Here is a 20297-nt window from a genome sequence, read left to right on the forward strand (position 1 = left end):
ATAATGCATTTAAATACACAAAGTTTTGATTGATGGAAAGCCCAGAGGAGTTTCAGGTCACCCTCCAATCTTAATGCTATCTAGCTAGGATGTACATGTGCAGAGCCTTCCTTAGTATTACTTTCACCCCTCAGTTCAGGAAGTTCCGTGCATTTCATCGGCAAGAAAGTTAGTAGATCAGCTTTAGTTTGCATTTCTTCACCTTAAGTCTAAATCTGTGGGACCTCATTTTGCTTTTTATCTGTCAAGGGATATTAAATCATTCAAGAAGAAAATTTCTAATTCCTTACAAAATAATGCTCTGGGGCTTCAAGATATGCCAGTAATTGTAAAGCCAAGCTACTATAATATACTGTAATCATTTGTCTATCATTTGTGTGTAGTGTTTCTGTTTAATAATAGATTAAACAATGAAGCTTCCTGAGGGAGGATAAAAGCAACATATGCTCCAGTGTTGGTAGTAGGGATAAAAAAGGCTGGGCCAGGGGTCTGTAGCTCCACCATGGCTTCTGCAAGGCCTTTCCTAGGACTGAGAAGTCTTCTTCCCCATGAATTCCAGCTCTCCCCATTTTGAAGAGAGAATTTAAGTCCTTTACCATATGTTTATTAGCTTTCTTTTCCCAGTTTCAGCTTATTGACCCTCTTTGTTTCAGAACCCTTTGACCTATTTGTTATGACTGAGAATTGTCAGTATTTGTTTTCAGTTTATTTAAAATTGTTTTATTACATGCAGCCACTTAAGAAATTTGTCAGTGATTGTGCTCTGTAAATAAAATTGTCATTATTACTTTTGTTGCAATTTTTGCTTTGTTACTTATAGCAGAACTTTAACATTATTATAACAGCTTTTTAGTTTCCTTTTTGCTGTTTTAATCTCAACGTAACTTGCTTTAACTTTGTTGGGATTTTACTGTGGGTCCCATCCTACATTTCTGCCACATCCAAAACACTGAGTGACGTTCTGGAACCTCTGTGTGCAAAAGAATGGCAAGATTTGGCCCTATATTTGGTTTCTGGACACTGGAAACCCTCACTATCTCTTTGGCTATATCTAGAGTGCAATAACGGGTGCAATTGTAGTTCAAGCCAACATATCCAAACTAACTTTAATCTAGCTAGCATGAGTCCCAGAGCAAGGAAGCAGCAGCAGTGTGGACACCAGTGCAGTCTGTACACATCCAAGTAGAGCCCTGGTTAATTACTTGTGGGGCTATCCTGTGCTCAAGTTCATACTGCTTCACAGAGGCACTGACTTTCTACTGTGCCGGAGGTAAGTTGGCTGCCAATGGGTGCTCAGCACCCACTATTTTTTCCCCGTGGGTGCTCCAACACCGGAGCTCCTGGACCTGAGCTAACTAGATTAAAGCTAGCTTGGGTATGTTGGCTCATGCTGCAATCACAGTCTTGGGGTACCCTTAGTCATATGGCATCATCACACATTATAGACTTGCAATAAAACTGATGAAATTAAAATTGTATGTTATTTGCATTGCCACAGAAAGTCTGGAGACTTTAAGAGAAATTGATTTACTACCACAGGTGCTATTTAATCTTCATACAGCAACCATGGTTTTTTTACTATTTTGTGACACTCTGTTCTGATCCATTTATAACAAACACAGGTTAGATGTATCCAAACAGCAGATTTAGTCACAAATATATTGTCAGCCATGTTTGTGCCTCTATGTTTATCATGCTGCCTAAGCATGTTTGTATCATTGCATTCAGGAAAAAAAATCTAAGCAGCCATCACATAGTGCTTTAGCAGAGTAAAGAGTTCCTGAAGGATTTAACCACAGAACAGCATTATCAGTTTGTTAGGAACTGCACTCAGGGATAGCCTACATTACAGATAGACGAGAGGAAAGAAGACCAGCTAACTTGATTACACAGATATGGTAAGGGATCCATTTGCAGGGCCGGCTCCAGGCACCAGTGGAGGAAGCACGTGCCTGGGGCGGCACATGCTAAGAGGCGGCATTCCGTCTATTCTTGGGGCACAGTCCAGGCCACTTTTTTTTTTGCTTCGGCAGTTCGGGCGGCTTTTTTTTTTTTGCTTGGGGTGGCAAGAATGGTAGAGCCGGCCTTGTCCATTTGCACTGGGGAAAAACAGTATGCTGAACTGTTTATGAGAATAAACTCTCTTAATTTAAGTCCCAGGCAGAGTTGTCACACTGTCAGCTGCCAGTTACCAACATATAGGTATTGTTATGGCAGAGGTCATCAGATGGTACTGATAAACTTAGGTTAGGAGCTCTTTTTGCTTAGCATGAGATCAAGTTTTTAGTCTTGGAAGAAAAGGCCATGTTATTAGTTTTGTGATGCAAATTCTTTAGGGGGATCTATGGTGAGCAGCAAAGAAGTTTACTCTCTGCCTTAATCTCACTAACTAGAATAAATTCTTGAGGCGGGGTTGGAGTTCAAGCTCTGGTATTTGGGCTGAGATACTTGAAAGAGGGGATTGCCTGTGTGCTGCTTGTGACCTTCTCTGTTCAAGGACTGGACTGTATGTGTAAAATAAACCAGTTGCACTAAGAATATACTCAGATTCCATGTAATTGATTTCTCCTCCAATGAAAGCTGACCTGTAAGGTCCTGCCCTCTGCTACCACTGAGCATAGAAGCAACAACAGTACTATGGTCTTGCAGTAAAGAGATTATAGTTAAGATTGCAAAAGAATTTTCTGTTTTACAGGGTCTGTACCTCAGTGCCTCTCCTTTGTTAGGAACCCTCTTTTGTAAACATGCCATGGGAAATTTGAACCAGATTTCAACCACTAATTAACATGTGTGGAATGATCCCCAGTATGTAGTTTGTGTTTGTATGTTGGGTTTTTAGGAAATTTGAGAAAACTTGAACACTGGAAAAACTTGATTTCCCCCTTCCCCACCACCCCCGCCCACACACACACACTCGCTGTCTACTGCTGCTGCCTGAGCAGTAACATTGTGACATCAGAAATAGTCAGCCATTTATCACTCTTTCCCCTGCAGTTCCATTTCAGACTTGGAGAGAGTGCCCTGGTTGTCATGGCAACAGCTGCCTTTGATTATTGATTTACTTCAGGTACCGGAACATTCTCACAGAGAAGGGTCCCAGGAAGAGCTGACTGGGTATGGATAAGCTCCTGCAATGCTCCTTTAGGTTTGAACTGGGGTAAATTACACTGTTTCTTTTCAAAGGATAATTGTTACTGTCCTCAAAAAGGGTTACATGGAAATAAGAAACAATTTACATGACAAGGGGGTGGCATTTTGTATGTGCTGCTTAAAAATGAGAGGAGGATGACTTTCTGAATTAACCTTTTAAATAGGCAGGGAATTATAGCTATGAGTCCCTACTTAGTGTTGTTACACAGTTAAAAACAAGTATCGGGGGTAGCCATGTTAGTCTGTATCCACAAAAACAACAAGGAGTCCAGTGGCACCTTAAAGACTAACAGATTTATTTGGGCATAAGCTTTTGTGGGTAAAAAACCCACCTTGTAAGATGCATGGAGTGAAAATTACAGATGCAGGCATTATATAATGACATGAAGAGAAGGGAGTTACCTCACAAGTGGAGAACAGTTAAAAACAGTTTCATTTAGAAGTTGTGGGAAAACAAAGTTGCATTAAAAGAAACAAATGTGTTTCATTTGATGGCAGTTTAATTTATTAACTTCAACATATTGGTCAACACAGCAGTAAGTGGTGAAATATGAAGCATCACAAAAATAAACAATGCAAAAAATGCATTGAAGACAACAATTGTATAAGTGCTTTATTCTTTAAATTAGGCATAGATATAGAAATATTTTCAATTAAAAAAATAAGGAAATTCATAAACAGAAAAGTTGGTTTAACCTTAGTCAAGGTTGCTCTCATCAATGAACTAAACTGTAAAAATTAGGAAATACAAAGTTAAGGATTGAAAGGTTGCAAAGTCATGCATTCTCAAGTTGCCCAGACAAGCTTAATTCAGCCTCCTTGTATGAATGCATTATGATACAGTCTTTAATTACATGTAGAAGTGACTATCTGTGAAAAGTTTGTGGTAAATAACTTGCCCAGCCTCACATAAGAACTCAGTGGCAATGGCAGGGATCAAATCCTAGTCTTAATGGTGGTATTCAACTGCCCTAATGACAAGACCATCCTTTCTCTTCCTGCAGTCTCCTACCTCCTTCATTACAAACCTTCCAGCTTCTGCAACAAAGGAAGCAAGAGTCCTGCAGACAACAGAGTCCTTCACTACAGAGTTCCAATTCATCTGCAGAGCACATTTGTTCTCTGCTTTGAATGAGTTAGGCATCCTGTGTAATAATAAATAATAATAATAAACAATGGACCATGTAATTAAAGATTGTACCGTAAGGCATACCGCAGAAGGGGACCAAATTAAGTATTCATTCTATCATTTCCTAATTTGGGAGTGCTTGACTTTCAACATTTAATCCTTTTTATTCCTTAGCTTTATTTTCTATGGTTTTGTTTATTGATTAGGGGTTCTCAAACTTCATTGCACTGTAACCCCCATCTGACAACAAAAATTACTACATGACCCTGGGGGGGGACCAAAGCCTGAGCCCGCCTGAGCCCTGCTGCCCTGGGCAGGGGGCCAAAGCCCAAGCCCCACCACCCAAAGCAGGAGGGCCAAAGCCAAAGCCCAAGGGCTCTAGCCCCAGGCGGGGGGCCTGTAACCTGAGCCTTGCCATCCAGGGCTGAAGTCCTCAGCCCTGGGTGGTGGGGCTCGTGCTTCAGGTTTGGCTCTGGGTGCTGGGACTGAGGCTTCAGCCCTGGGCTCCAGCAAGTCTAGCACCAGTCCTGGTGACCCCATGGGGTCCCAACCTACTTTGGGGTCCTGACCCACAGTTTGAGAACCACTGGACCTTAACTAATGGAACTTGAAGTTTTTTGGTTTTGAATTATTATATATGGATGCAGACCATGTTTAGAGCCAGCCATGCCACTAACTAGTTAAAAACTCAATTAAAAGTTATAGTGTGGATGAGGTCAAAATCTTACATCTTAACAGAACTGTAAATGGATTCAAACACTGTTGCATTTATGGTATGATCAATGTAAATTCAAAATGGGGAAGAAAGCTAAAGTGAGGGAAAGACTGCACCTACTTTTTAAAGAGGAAATGATAGCCCAGGATGCTTCTTCAAAATGAAATAGCTCTGCTATAGCACTTGTTCATGTTAAATACAGAACCCAGTTTTTAAGCAATGTGATGGGTAAGCATTGCACATGGTGATAAGTGGTTGCAGGATTGGACCCTTGTATTGGACCTATGCTTTGCAAATCTTGGCTCCAATCCTGCGATCACCTATACATGTGCTTACCTTTATGCAAATGAGCAGTGCCATTGGCTTCAACAAGACTACTCACATCTGTGATATTAAGCACATGGGCAAGTGAATGCAGGACTAGGAATGTAAACTTCTCAGAGTGGGATTTCTGTTCTGTGTTTGGTCCACTCAACCTACTGTAAAATGGCCCAAACATCTAATGGTGCTATATAAATTATATTTTTCTTAATAGTAATCACAACAAGGTGAAGATCCTGATGCACCAAAATGGGATCATAGTACAGAATGAACACAATTAACTGTAGTAACCAAGATCCATATACTATTTCCTATGCTAAAATGTTTGTTATGCCACTATCAACTGTTAAAAGCTACAATATATCGCTCCAGAGGTATGTGAAGAGGTTACTATATAGAGCTTGTCAGCGCTTTAGGATCTTTCCTGTTGAAAGGTGTACAATAAGATATTATTAATAGTTAATATTAGTATCAATGATGCAGCTCTATCATCAGAAGACAAACTAATTTCCCATGGTAGGCATGGTAGTGTTATCAGTCAAAATGACACTGGGAAAAATGAGAGAAACAATGTGGGTGAGGTAATTTCTTTCCTTGGACCTAATTCTGTTGGTGAAAGAGACAAGTTTTTAAGTTTACACAGAGCTGTGTAAGCTCAAAAGCTTGTGTCTTTCACCAGCAGAAGTTGGTCCAATAAAAGATATTACCTCATGTACCATGTCTCTCTAATATTCTGGGACCAACACGGCTACCACAACACTGCAAACTAATGGGGAAAATCTCAGTGAATCCACTGATAGATATTACTTTAGCTACTGCATCTCTAGTTAAAAGAAATGGATAGTAGATAAGAAGATAAAAAGAAACATACCAAATTAACCAAAATAAAAATGAAGTATATGAATGCTAGAAAGGTACAGGTGCATTTTTTGACAGAAAACTCAGACAAAACTCTCACTGAAGTCTTTAATCAGGCAAAACTTCTTCCTGAGCAAGGTCAGTATGAGAAAGTGGAACTGGGATCATTTAGCACGCTACAGACTAATATAATGCTATATGTATCAACTATATTTTCGTTGTGCAACTTGTTTCGTTTGTTGGTAAATGTATAAGATTTTCATCAGTATCATTTTTGAGTGTTAACTATTACAATAGTAAATTGGTTTGTCTTCTGATGATAGAGCCACATTATTAGTAATAAGATAATTGCCAGTCTTGAACAGGACATTTATCTTCCACCAACAACTTAGCATGGAAATAAGGTACTATTTCTAATCACATATCTAAATGTAGTATAATATTTTTCTCGTTAGAATATTTTGTTGTCATATGTATCTCTATAACATATATTGACTAATTTACCATTATTTTAATACAAAAGCTTTTTTTAATTTAATGTGGTAAAAATAAAAAACAAATGTTAAGATGAAACTCCTTATAAGGAGTTTTTTTCTTTTTTACCCCTGTAAATCAAATCACAGACCTTACTTTCTATTTCTGGTGAATGGAGGCACTTTGATTGTGAACAAGTGTCACATTTTAAAATTCCTGAATACTGTAAAAGAGACTGAAATCATGTCTAGAATACAACAAAAATGGAACATTTCAACATTAAGTTCCTTGAGTTTCTAAGCACCAAGTGCACAGAACTTGTTGTGGCTTCCAGGGCTAACATCCCTTCTGCTGGAATTCCAGATAGTGGCAGTCTGCTGAAACATGAGTTCAGTTACCAAATATAGATGAGTGGGGTAAGAATACATAGTCACAGAGGACAGATATAATTCACAGGCCACAGTCGCCTTGATGCTTACTCAGGACCAAGCAATCTTTATTGAATAGTTAAAGCAACTTTCAGCTTTCTTAAGCAAAGAAGGAAAAAGCAGCCTTTCTTGAAATTAATTATATGTGAGACTCTTCAAACTGGCCTAACATATATAAGGTCTGTAATGTGTTTTTTTGTGTGTGTGTGTGTGTGTGTGTGAATTCAATTAATTGTTCTCGGGGAATAATAGCTCAGGGCTTCAAAATCCATAGCAAAATAAGTATTTATTTGTTTTTGAAACACCATTAGAAATTTCCCTTAAACTCTGTTACTCATTTGAGTGGGCTTGATTTTATTTTGATTTTTTTTAATCTATGATTTTTCTTAGCACAATTTTCACAAATTTTAAAGATGTTTGTATTTTTCCTTAGTATTTCTCTTTTCATTACAATGAGAAAGTGAGATCTGTAAAATTACTTTCCATGGTACTCTGTTCCTTACTGTTTATTCATGTAATGCTTTAAACTGATGAATTATTCACGTAGTTTCTAAAAGTGTGAAAATTATTGCCACTGTAATAAAATAGATTTTAATTAATTATTTTACCATGTTAATGGGTATAGCATCTGTGATTTTATATGACAAGATAAATATCAAATTGTACCATGGAAATAATTTGTGCATAATATATCTTCCATAAAGTTAAACATTCCAAGTAATATATATGCAAAATTTTTATTTTCCATGTTGTCTTTAAAACAGTACAGTGCATTAATAATGGTGAATATGCTCATTAGGTAGAAGTGCAAAGCACCATTATAAATATGCTGTTGTCTAACCAATAGATGCTAGAAATAGCATTAGATATTTCTAATTATGATCTTATGTGCTATTTGATAGGGTTAGTGTTATTTTAACTTTATTTAGCTGTGACTTAAAGAAGCAAGTTGTTCTAAATGAAATTTTGGATTCCCTGAATTACAGTGGATTTATACATTACAATATAAGTTTTAAAAGTGTCTTTTAGACCAAAATGTTTAAACTTAGATGCCTAAAGACAGACATGTGAATCCATATTTAGGCACCAAAATAAGTAATCAGATTTTTCAGAAATGCTCAGCACTTCTGAAAATCTAGCCAATTATTTAGATAACTCAATATGGATTTAGATGCCTAACTTTAGGCATCAGACTTTGAAAATTATAACTTTCAGTCATGTGTAAACCACTGTTTTTATCTAATAAGATACATAATGATATAAAGCTCAAATAATTGTAACATTGTTCACAATATAATCATTTTACTAAAAACTAACCATTCTCTGTTATGCTGAGTGGCAAAGGGCCAAATTCTGCCCTGAGCCATATCCCAGTCAGACAACAGAATAGCATAGAGTGAAAGTCAGGACAGTTTAGCTTATTATGATACATTTCACACTGAGATATAAGCTTCAGTAGGAAGAAGAAACAGTGTGAATCAGAGTCATGTAAAGATATGCTTGTGATGCACAATATGATTTAAAGCAGAAATTATCCGTACACAGTAGCATATTTATTCGTTTGAATATGACGTTTTAAAAAATTACTAATTGTTCCAGTGACACAAATTCTCCAGATTTAACTCTTGATTCCCTGGCATTCATCCAGTTGCCTTAACAGCTGCACCTCTAGATCACGTTGGGTTCATTTCTAAAACTGCTAAATTGTAGCCAGTTATGCTGTATATACTTTTTTAGATTTTGTTGACAATATATTGGCATGATTGCTAGATTTGTTCCCCTGTAAATAGGAATAAAGGGAAAGAGACAACCTAATTAAAGCAAGGACTACCCCTATCAACCTACTCTATAAAACTATGCTTCAAATGTTGAACCATAAAACAAACTCTTTGGCTTCCCTGTACTTCCCTTGTATGTGCTTGGCTATAATCCACTGGCAGAGCACACAAAAAAAGAGATATCAAGAGAGGCATATACTAGTCCAAGAATTCAATCAGTCAATCAGCTAATGATTATCTGCTGGGTAAACCCCAGTGAAGTAATTAGAAGTAATTGGAGTGTGCATGAGACAGTGTAAAATATGTCTGAGTGCATCTCATGACTATCAAGCCAGCTAACACTGGGAATAATGTGAACATGCAAAGTTTTAAGCAATCTAGTTTTAAGAAATTAAACTCCCATGGAAATGAGAATATATATATATATATATATATATATATATATATAAAGGTATATATATGGTCATGACAATCAGGGATATTTAAATCACTGTTGTTTAGCTGAATTAATATTCAGCAGAAGCAGTTATCATTCTTGGAGCCAAGTTGTCACCGATGTAGCATCCAGGAAACCAAACAAGCTTCAACTCATGGAACTTCTTGCATATCATTCCATTTGGGGAACGGGTTTTATTCTGCCCCCACAGTACAAGCAAGGAATGAGATGCTTAAAAATGCTGTAGAAAAACTGAGGGGGGTTATAGACAATTTTATCTTTGTACACAAGCTGCTTGGTACAATGTGACTTGCAAGATATATGCATGAATCACACTCCCTTCAATATTGCTTTACTGTATCTATAGTTCATGGTAGTCTGATGTTCTATTAATTTAAATGATCACTGTATATCATAATGCTACCAAGGAACATGCATGTTCCAACAGCAGTGAAGGAAATGAAATATTAACAACCAGAAGATCATAAATAACATGATTAAAAATAATTTTATATTATTAACCAGGAGAAAGCATGGCAATTCTAATCAAGGGAATTCTAGAGACTCCTACTCATTCAGATTCTAAATAATAATAATAATCATTTGTTTAAATAACTTCAATGTTCTCTTATTGTGATTTAATGTTGCAATATGTTATGATTTTGAAGGCAATTTTGTGGGGAAAGAAATGCAGGTACATCATGGAAATGATCATGAACCTAAACATATAATAATAGAATGGGTAAGATTAATGGGAACCAATAAATCACTGAAAATCATTTGGAGGAGATGAGCTAGTGCTAGCCAACATGCAGGGTTAAAACAAAACAAACCCCTTACAAATTCATAACAGGACTGCATGTAGAGGACCCACTCCTGAAACACTTACTTTGTAACTAGCCTTCTCTTGCTCAGTGTCAGTCAGGCCTATTCTAACTCAAAGTGAATGCTCATGCTACAAATAATTCTTACATCATTAGGATTTGACTTTTTTCCACCTGCTTTTGTATCCTGTCATTTGTAAATAATGAATCTACAGTTATATGACACAAGCATATAAAGTGTTTGTTTTATTGTCACACTGCTGATAGAAATTATGTGCATTTTCTTCCAGCATGCAAGACAGAAGGCATGAGCAGGTGGTGTCTCTACCCTTAATGCTAAAGGAGCCTTACTCAGCAGAGAAAAGAGCCCACGAGGATTACTCTGAGAACATGTCAGAGGCTTCCTCCTTTCATGACTTTTTTTATGATTCCCTATCAGGCATACAGGATGGAGAGGTTTCAAACGAGCTATCTGCATTTCTCAGCAAGGAGGAGATAAGTAAAAGCCTTGACCTTGCCAGAGAAGCTATTGGTAATTCAGTGAAGGAGAATCAGAATGTAGAGCAGGAGTTCACTCATCATTTCAACACTTATCCAAACTCATCAGAATATGCTTCTTCTAGAAAGACCAAAGTCCACGAACAAGAAGTTTTGGGGACGCTTCAGCTGAGAGGTCCAAATTCACTATTCAGCACAGCTCAAACTCTCCCAGAGCAACAGAAACAGCAACCACCCACATCCCCTCAGGCAGCAAGCAGCATTTGCACTGTTCCTGGGAGGCAAGGCAGCATCTCGCCCTCGCTAACGGCTAGCCCCAGCTTTATTCGGAGTCTAAGAAATGCAGAGAGATGTAGTCCAAATACGCAGAAGACAAGCCCAAAATCCAAATCAATGTCCCAGGGAGATGCTCCTTTCAGGAACAAGCTGTGTGACAAGGCTGCCATGTTCATTGAAGAACTTTCTTCCATATTTAGAGAAGCAGCAAAGGCAAGAGGCAGGAGTCCCAATGAGGACTCCTCTTCTCCAGATAGTGGATACCTGTCTCCTAAAAAGAAACAGTCAGCCATGATAAATGCCTCAGTGAATCAGAGCCCTGGTAGAGCATATCCAGAGACCAAACCTGAGGCAAAGTTACCTGAGACTCACCACAATGGAGAGCCCTTCCCTGACAGGAAGTATGTCACTCAAGAAAGTGAAACTGCCTTCCACCATGAGCTCACCAATCCGGGTAGCTATCAGTCTTCAGTTCCTCGATTTACTCAGAAACTCCGGAGCCAGGAAGTGGCTGAAGGAAGCAAGGTGCTGCTGGAGTGCAGAGTTGCTGGAAACCCAACACCTCATGTCAGGTAGGTGTATGGCAGTTTAAAATGGTCAGGGTGATATCTTCTAATGGCTGATATCTTCTAATTTTACTTTTGTGGAAGAGTATCACCATGGACCTGCTCAAGGGTAATGTACAAGAAAATTCTAACAGTGCGTGCTGACAGCCAAGTGGTTTTACTAATATATTCATGAAGTGACAGATTTTATCACCATTACCTTGGTGGTTCCTTACTCCACGAATATTTCCATTGATTTCTACTTGCAGAGTAAGGTACTGTTGTCAGACGTCACTGGTGTGGTGCTCTGCTCTGTTCAATGATGATAACGGTCGGCTGCGTGTGTGTGTTCTCCCAGTGTGCTGTCCCAGCTCTGCGCACATAGCTGGAATAGCAGATCTCGAGCGAACCGCCCAATGATCGTAGACTCTAATAAGGTACGAAGGCACCCAGCCAGGTTTATTGTCAAACGAAACACAGTCTCTAGCTCCCCGGATCAGATGTCTACAGTTCTGCTAGTACATATGTGCTCCCTGACAATGGACCAGCTCAGTCAGTGGCAGGATTTGCCACTGCCCCCTAGGCCAGACAAAGATGTCCACATAGGGATGCATTCTTATACACAGGTACAAACAGGTTACACATCACTCCTGACACATTGTGGTACAGCCCCTCTATGCATTAGGGTGCTGCCTCTCCCCTGGTACAGGTTGGTTTGAACAAACAAGTCTATCCATCATATTGTCCTTTTGACCCTGTCTTTAGGATGGGTTCCTTTTTATCTCTGTGAGATGTGTTTGTACCGGGCTGTTCTGGTGCCATCCTCGCACACGTTCATCTTACTAGTGCTTATATGTGTATACGTGTTTTTAGCAGCCTTGTTCTTGCCAACATCTGTGAGCAGGGCCTGCCTCTGGCTCACAGCATAACTTTGCTTTATGTTAGCAAAGTCTTGGCCATTACTTCCGTTCAGGCCTTAGGCCTCATACCGGCCTCTGATACCAAGGGTTTATGTCTCAGGGCCTCATCTTACTACAGGTACTACTCAGTCCAGGTAAGGGTGGCAGAACTAGGCCCAAAATTGGCTTCAGTGGGACTACTTATGAGACTAGTGTCTCACCAATGTGAGTAAAGGGATTCACAATCTGGTCCTTAAATGCTGCAGTCACAAAGACAGTAAGTAAGTGTATACATTGCATTTCTGTCCATCAGTCAGAACATTGGATAAATAACCTGAAAAAACTTTCTAATAATTTTGTCACCTCCAGCCAGAAGTCTTTCAGATTGAGACATTCTCAGAAGATATCAAGATGGTCCCTGTATCAAAACATTTCCTCCAGTATGTCGTTGGAATTTTGAACCTGTATTGTTATGCTTGATGGGCATACTGAAATATCTACTGTAATAACAATTTTCACAATGTTCTTAATTGTTAAATCATACTTGTTAGCTATTATGAGAGTTCTAAATTTTACATTTCTAAAAGCTATAAACACAATTATTAAGGGAACTCAGCAAACAGGGCCGGCTCCAGGCACCAGCTTAACAAGCAGGTGCTTGGGGCGGCCAAGGGAGAGGGGCAGCATCTGCGGCAATTTGGGGGCGGCAGGTCCCTCACTCCCTTTAGGAGCAAAGGACCTGCCGCTGAACTGCCGCTGCCGATCGCGGCTTTTTTTTTTTTTTTGCTTGGGGCGGCAGAAATGCTGGAACCAACCCTGTCAGCAAAATCTGAAAGGTGCTGAGAGCTTTCAGATCCTTTTGAAGCCAATGGAAGTTGAGGGCAATTGCAACTTGCAGACCTGGGCATTTCTTGGAAAGATGTCTGCCAATATTTTGTCTTAAATCAGATGTTTTCTTAAGCATCTTTAACAAGAAAAGAAATTGACAGATCAAAGCAATTATTTTGCAAAGCAACATGTTTTTGACATGATTTTAATACAATTATTCAAGTATTATAAAGTATTACAAAGCAGCTGTACTTCCTTAAATTGAAAAGCAAGTGAGAATGAATAGTCTAAAAATAGCAGACCTTAATAAGGAAGGGAATGTGAAAATCTTTGATGCCAGAAAACAAGCTTAATCTTTAACTGATTTATTTTGGCTTGATTAGAAAGAACTGATAGTCAAGTTATATACTACATTAATGTACTAGAATGAAACAGGTCATAGAGATACTCAACATTTCTACTGAGTTGACTATTTTTACCAGTTCTAGCCTAATATGCCTGTTAATTTAACACTTCAGAATTATAAAGTATAAGTATAGGCACCTACCCTATGCTATGGGTACCTATCCAAAGATTATAACCTAAAATATGTATATGGAATCTTTCTCATACCAGTAAAATATCTGAAAATGGTGAAATATTCTAAGTGCATTTAATGCATATAGCATATAATCATCAGTTGGTAATAACTTTAGATAACTGCTGAGCAGAACTGGAATCAAACCAGTGACCTAAAAGTGAAATGCTGTTTATGATATTATAAGTCCTCAATGAAGATGCAATATTAGGAAAGCAAAGATACATCATTATATTAACATTACAGTATCTCATTGCTATTATTTTGTCTAGCAGTCTTATAGTTACTCTGACCCACAGCTGTGGAGTCATCCATGAAAAACCCACAGCAATGGAAAGATGTGTGCAAAAGCCTTAGATGCTTTCACAGTATTTTTGCATTGCTATTACATTCATCCAGTTAGTGGTGTGTGCAAAGAAGCTACAAGTTCTTCACTTTAACTGACATGACTTTTTTTTTTAAATTCCCTTAATATTGCAGTACTCATTAACTTACAATCTGGTCTACCCCCAATTGTTTTTTTTTTATGTGGTTATATCTTTGATTGGTGATATCTCTTTGTTACTCTTCATTCAGGGACAATAGAAGAGATGCAAAAAATAAAAAAAAATTGTCAGCACAGTTCCTGGACTATGGTATGTGAGGCACTTATGAAAAAACAAATCATGCTCCCTTGTGTGAATCCCATAGAAACGGTGGCTTTTTCCTTTAATGTGAATGGAATGGTGATTTTAGAGATGGGGGGAAGATTTGGAAAATGTGCCCCACCTTGCAATAACAATTTATTTTCAATGCCAATAAAATTCTTCACTGGGGCTTATTGTAATCTTATACACTTTACTGAAGAGGTCACCCTATCACAAGTCAGGCAATGAGAATTTTGACAAAGTATTTCTCTTTAGTGAATAACACCAGGGGGCAGTATAAAGCAGTTTCAATATATTTATTTAGTTAAACATATTTCAGGGTGAACCGTGAAAGCAGTACTATTATCCAGTCAGTTATTAAGAATTTGTTGTTAGACATAGGTAACAGCAAAAATTTGAACCCTCTCAGACTTTGTGGAAGTTTGGACCTAGACCCAGAGTCCATCTCTAAATCTTGTCCAGGTTTTTATTTATTAAAACAAATCACAAGTTGTATTTTAAGTCTCTATTTTAAGAGAAATCACAACTATTATACTATAAGACTATCTAACATTAGCATAGTCTGGTTCATTAAGAAGGCTTCCAAAGAACTGTACATTGTGCACATAAGAATCACTTCACCTCCATTCTTCCTCCCTCCAACACTGAAAAGCAGCCGTCTTCAGGATGGAACTGTGTAACAGCCCATAACAACATCACACAGTAGTTCAACACAGGAAGGAAAAAATAGTGAATCCAGATGAAATTGCAGAAGTAAATCAGAGTAGGCAAAATGTGCAATAGCTGAACTTAAAATGTTTCCTACCATTTTCAGAGAGATTTCTGCACCTGTGTGTGAGAGAAAATATAATGTATATAGGCCCAGATTTTTATAAATGGATGCCTGAAGTTAGTCTTCCCAATCCATATTTAAGCACCTAAATAAGTGGCCTGATTTTCTGAAGTGCTACACATTCAGGAGATCCTACTGATTACATTCAATGGGAATTTCTAGGTATGTGTTACCTTAGAAAACCAGGCCACTTATTTGGGACCTAAATATATGGATTGGGGAAGCCTCACTTTGGACACCCTTGTCCCCAAAATCTTGAATATTAGGGGAATAATGGTAGAAGCAATGAAAACTTTCATACCTGTAGAAACTAAGCATGCCAACTGTATGAAACTAAAGATGCTCACTAAGCTGAAATTTGACCATAATACCAGGGCCAAACAGCAATATTTTTATGGTAAGTGCTATCAATCTTTAGTGACTAAGAGTGTTCAGAATCTTGGTTTTGTATCTCATCTGAAAGGCAGCAACATCAATAGTATAATATCCCCTAAAACAGTGATGCTCAAACTTTTTCAGTTGCATCCCCCCTTAGCAGTAACAGAATCTGTCCATGCCCCTCCCCCCAATTACTGCACAGCCAAGCCTTCCTCAGCAGTGGAGCTTCGGCTGAAAGCAGAGAGCTGAGGGCAGAATTGGGGATGGGGGCGGAGCTGGGGCTACAGACAGAGCTGGTCTGGGGTGGAGAGGGAATGAGGGCAGATCCAGGCTGGGGGTGGTGCGGAGCTGCAGTGGGGTCAGAACTGGTCTGAAAGCAGAACTGGGCCTGGAGACAGAGCAGGACTGGGGGCTGAATGGGGTTGGATGTGTGGTTGTTAGCATGATGCTCCCATAGTTTGAGAACCACTGCCCTGAAACCATGCTGAAGTAGTAGTACAGTAGAACCTCAAAGATACAAACACCAGTGTTCCAGGCTTAGAGTTGGTAGGGAAACTCCCACCTTTTCATGTTCTCTGTATGTATATATATCTCCTTACTATATGTTCCATTCTGTGCATCTGATGAAGTGGGCTGTAGCCCACGAAAGCTTATGCTCAAACAAATTTGTTAGTCTCTAAGGTGCCACAAGTACTTCTTTTTGCACACACAGACTAACACGGCTGCTACTCTGAAACAAATTACTGTTTGTAGTTTTAAAAGGTGCTGAATATCCATCAGCTCCCCTGGACTTCAAAAGTAGTTGCTGGATGTTCAGAAGTTTTGAAATCAATTGCTTATTTAGGTGCATAAAAATATATTTAGAAGCCTATCTTTAGGCATCCATGCTTATTTTGTATTATACACATCCCATATGTACATGTAAACAACATGCCTCTTTTGCTCACTACAAACTACTTCCCTTCATGACTACTATGTACCTGGACTCTAACCTGATCCAGCAGACAGAGCCATCCCTTGGGTAGGGTGAATCAGGGCAACTGCTCTGGGCGTGCACTTTGGGGGGCCCCATAGGCTGGTGCGGTCGGTCCCGGAAAACATAGGCATGAGAACTAGGAGTGCGAGGGGTGCTGCAGCACCCTTGGTCTCCTGGCTGCCAGCTCTACACCCAAGGTCCCAGCTGCCTCCCCGCGTGCCTGGGGTCTGTCCTGCCAACCAGCCGCTGATGCAGAGTGGGGCCCCCAAGCCAGCGGGGGCTGATTTGTCCCAGGCCCTGCAGCCCCCTAGGGACAGCCCTGCCAGCAGACACTAATGACATTTAAATGTGAGCAAGCAAAATTAATATGTAAAGATATGCTCAAGTCTGGTTTCAACAGCAGATAAAGCAAATACTGTATAATCCTGCACTTATAGTGTACTTTATGTTTTCAAAGTACCTGAGGAGCCTCCAATAGCTTGATTCCCCTTCCCTACCATGTCCCAATTATTCCAAGGCTTCTGATAAGTTTAAAACCTAAGACTACATTACACTTCTAACCCCGCATTCAATTTTCTAAAATGAGGGGCTTAATTCTACCCTGTCTTGCATCTTCTGTAGACTGTGATAGCTGTGTAAAGCAAATGCAAAACATTGACACTCGCATTAGGTAGCATTTAACAGCACTTTGCACAGCTGTGAGTGATCTCATACAGTTTAAGGCAGTGCAGAATCAGCCCTTAATTGCCTAGTAAGTAGACAAATTGCAATCTCTCCAAAATACACACAGCCTCGCAGGAACCTAAAGTTCTGATCCTCCCAGTAACATCTGCATCGTTTGCTGAGAATCCTATCTCTAAATTAGTTACCTCAAAGCATTCCCCTCCCTCTTCACAAGTGCTGCTTTAAGCCCTGACCTCTTACATATGAGTTCAACTTTATACATGTGTGTGAATGTTTGGAGGATCCGGCCCTTATTTGACATAAGCCCTTTATTGTGAATAGTTCTAATTTACCTACCAGTTTCATCCTTTTAACTTGTCCCCTTCCCTTATTTCCCAACCCAGTATTGCTACCTCTTCTTAGGAATCATGGATTTTCATGGGAAGAGTCAACAGGAGAATTCTCTTTTTGGAGAATGAGTGATACCTATAGAGTTCTACAACCAGCAACATTATCACCAAGGCAATTAACAATAGTAGGTGTTTGTTTCAATGGTTAGAGAAGTCTTTTATAAAAAATATATAAAGAAGTAATGCACGCTATAGGAATATCAGTAGGAAGTGCTTTTGTAGAAAAGACTACAGTTCAATAGCATGCCCATAACCATTATCTTGTATTCTATAACCTGTTTTCATAATCAAGATTAACTTGTTCTCACAAATTAAAAACTGGATTTATATGCTTTAACATTAATGATTGTCACACCAATTTTAAGAAGAGGCTAGACAAGGCAATAATTACCTAAGCTCATTAGACATAGAATTGCTGCTTTATTCTAGCATTAAAGCTTATAATGAAAAATATTTGTTTTAAAGGCTCATGCTGGCTATAAAGCCTTTAAAACCTCAGAAAGTTTGTTACTGATGCTGAAATTGTAGCAAAGTTTTTTTCATATATACATTTCCTACAAATATGTATCTTACCATTGCTGTAACACCTACCATAGATTTACTCAGATTTTTTTTCTTTTTTTAAGAAACAACTTTTCTGCTAAAATTAACCTTAATGCTCCCCTGTCTTCCTAGAGCCTGTTGGTATAGTGTATTTGGTGTCTAAAATATGTAAATATTTTTCTACTTATTATATCATAGTGCTAAAGCCCTAAGAAGAGGGAGGGTATTTAAATAGAGGACTCGTTATCTAACTTGTATTCCTTCATTATCTCCCACAAGTTCTGTCTTTTGTAAAATTGCTGCAGTAGCAAAGTACTCCTCGTATGTAAGTTCTTTTGGGGTAGGGGCATTGTCATCTTATAGGTTGGTACTGCACCTACCCTATGAATGGTGCTACTAAAATATAAATAATAATATACGAACTTTTGTGTGTGTTGCTATGAGCCCGATTACAAAGGGAGAAACTATAGTAGCTATTTTTAACCTACCAGTATGCCCACTACAGGAAGCTAAAATTTGTTTCAAATCTGTTTATTAACAGTAGACTGTTATGGCTGTTTTACCTATCCCTAATTAAGATATGGGGTAGCTTATATATAAATGTAAGGAAATAATATCCCTGTCCAAGGAGAGATTTCTCTGGATGTTACATCACTTCTTTTCATTTTTTCCTAATTTGCTTTTTTTACCCTTTCTCAATCATTTGGCGTTGTTTTGTTTTTGTTGTTTTGCCTTTGATTTATATTCTTCTTTCCTCTGTTGCTTTCTCCTTGTTGAATTCTCTTTGTTAAATTTTAGAAATCAGAGTAGTATCCCTTTCCTATTTCGGTGTCTCCCCCCAGTTATCTGTTGTCCTCTTTTTCCTATTCTGTGGCCTGTATCGCCGTTCTCTTTTTCCCTTCTGAAATCTCTCTTCCTACTTCACCCCTCGTTTGGGATAATGTATTTCTATGTCTGAACGCCCAGGGAGCACCTCTCTTACAGAAATTCTGAGCATCTTTGGGCTGCAACAAGAAAGTTCATATGTATTGAAAAAGGACTCTCAGTGATTGATGTGATTATTTCATCACTTCTCCTGCTTTTTTTTTATTGGAAAGCATACTGTGATTGGTCACTTCTCTGAACAGTGCTTGGGCAAATGGGTTTTCCTAGCCAACTCTGCCTGGGGAGCTCCTTTTGGAGGGGAGGGTTTTCCATGATGCCAATGAGCAAACTACAAATTCTGCCTGCAGTGATTTGTGCTGATATGCCCTGTGGATTTTAGGGTGGATGAGAGATCTGGCAGAGATCTCTCCCTACCCAGCTTGTGTGCTGAACACTCACAGTAGGGATTCTGTGGCATTGGGAAGAATATGCTGTGGATGCAGTATTCCCTTGTGGCCAGGATGGTTTAGATCAGGCTCCCCTCTGCTTGGCTGAAGGATAGAGCAGTAGTTTTCTTTAACTTGTTAGGAAGATGCCTTTCCTTTTAAGAACCAAGAGGGTGTTGAATCGACATCATGATTGTCTGTTGATACTATTGGTGCATAAGTGCCTGGGAACCGATGCAGTGTGTGAATATTCATTGTCATTGCAGGTAAATGTCTTATTTCCCCCCCACACACACTTTATGGTCAAATTTATACAAATAGTCACACTAGTGATAAACTGGTGTGAGGAGAGTCAGGCCCCTACAGTGTCATTGGGAAATGACCCTTCACAGGGACTGGGTGTTGATAATAGGATACTTTATCCTATGTAACTTTGAACAACAGTCACTGGTTCAAATGTGGTTTAGTCTGTTAACAATGGCTGTTCAGGGACCTAGAAACAAGCTTGTGTGTGCAAAGACTCCAAGGATAGAAGAGGCAGGGATGCTGAGCGATTCTTAAACTACTAATTTCACCCATTTCTTGTCCCTCTGGTATATGTTTGAGGGTTGTTAGACAGATGATGCATTTCTGCTGTCCGTTATTTTTCTGTGCACTAAGAGGAGTTCTGTCCTCAGGCAGACTGTCTAGTACCTTTCACTGAACGACCTTTTAAAAAAAATCAGAAACTTGTGTTCTACCATGAAATTTCACAGCATAAATAAAAAAAAAAAGTTAGGTGCATAAAGATGGAAGTTGTCAG

The 20297-nt window shown here is 38.9% G+C and overlaps 1 protein-coding gene across 6 annotated transcripts in view; it reads left to right on the plus strand.

Moving 5' to 3' along the window:
* The first annotated feature begins 7106 nt into the window (after window positions 1–7106).
* PALLD (palladin, cytoskeletal associated protein) overlaps window positions 7107–20297 on the plus strand; it is a 321293-nt gene continuing 308102 nt past the window's right edge. For 5 of the 6 annotated variants that reach the window (XM_024194956.1, XM_024194963.1, XM_024194971.1 and 2 more), the window contains exons 1-2: window positions 7107–7254; window positions 10404–11459. In XM_024194956.1, the coding sequence (XP_024050724.1) occupies window positions 10405–11459 (1055 nt within the window). In that variant the 5' untranslated portion in view covers window positions 7107–7254; window position 10404. Of the gene's footprint in view, window positions 7255–10403; window positions 11460–12705; window positions 12772–20297 lie in introns of those variants that run through there. The other variant, XM_024194995.1, reaches the window with a different exon arrangement.

This window comes from Terrapene carolina, unplaced genomic scaffold (assembly GCF_002925995.2).
Source record: "Terrapene carolina triunguis isolate 2854851 unplaced genomic scaffold, T_m_triunguis-2.0 Scaffold66, whole genome shotgun sequence".
Lineage (NCBI taxonomy): Eukaryota > Metazoa > Chordata > Testudines > Emydidae > Terrapene > Terrapene triunguis.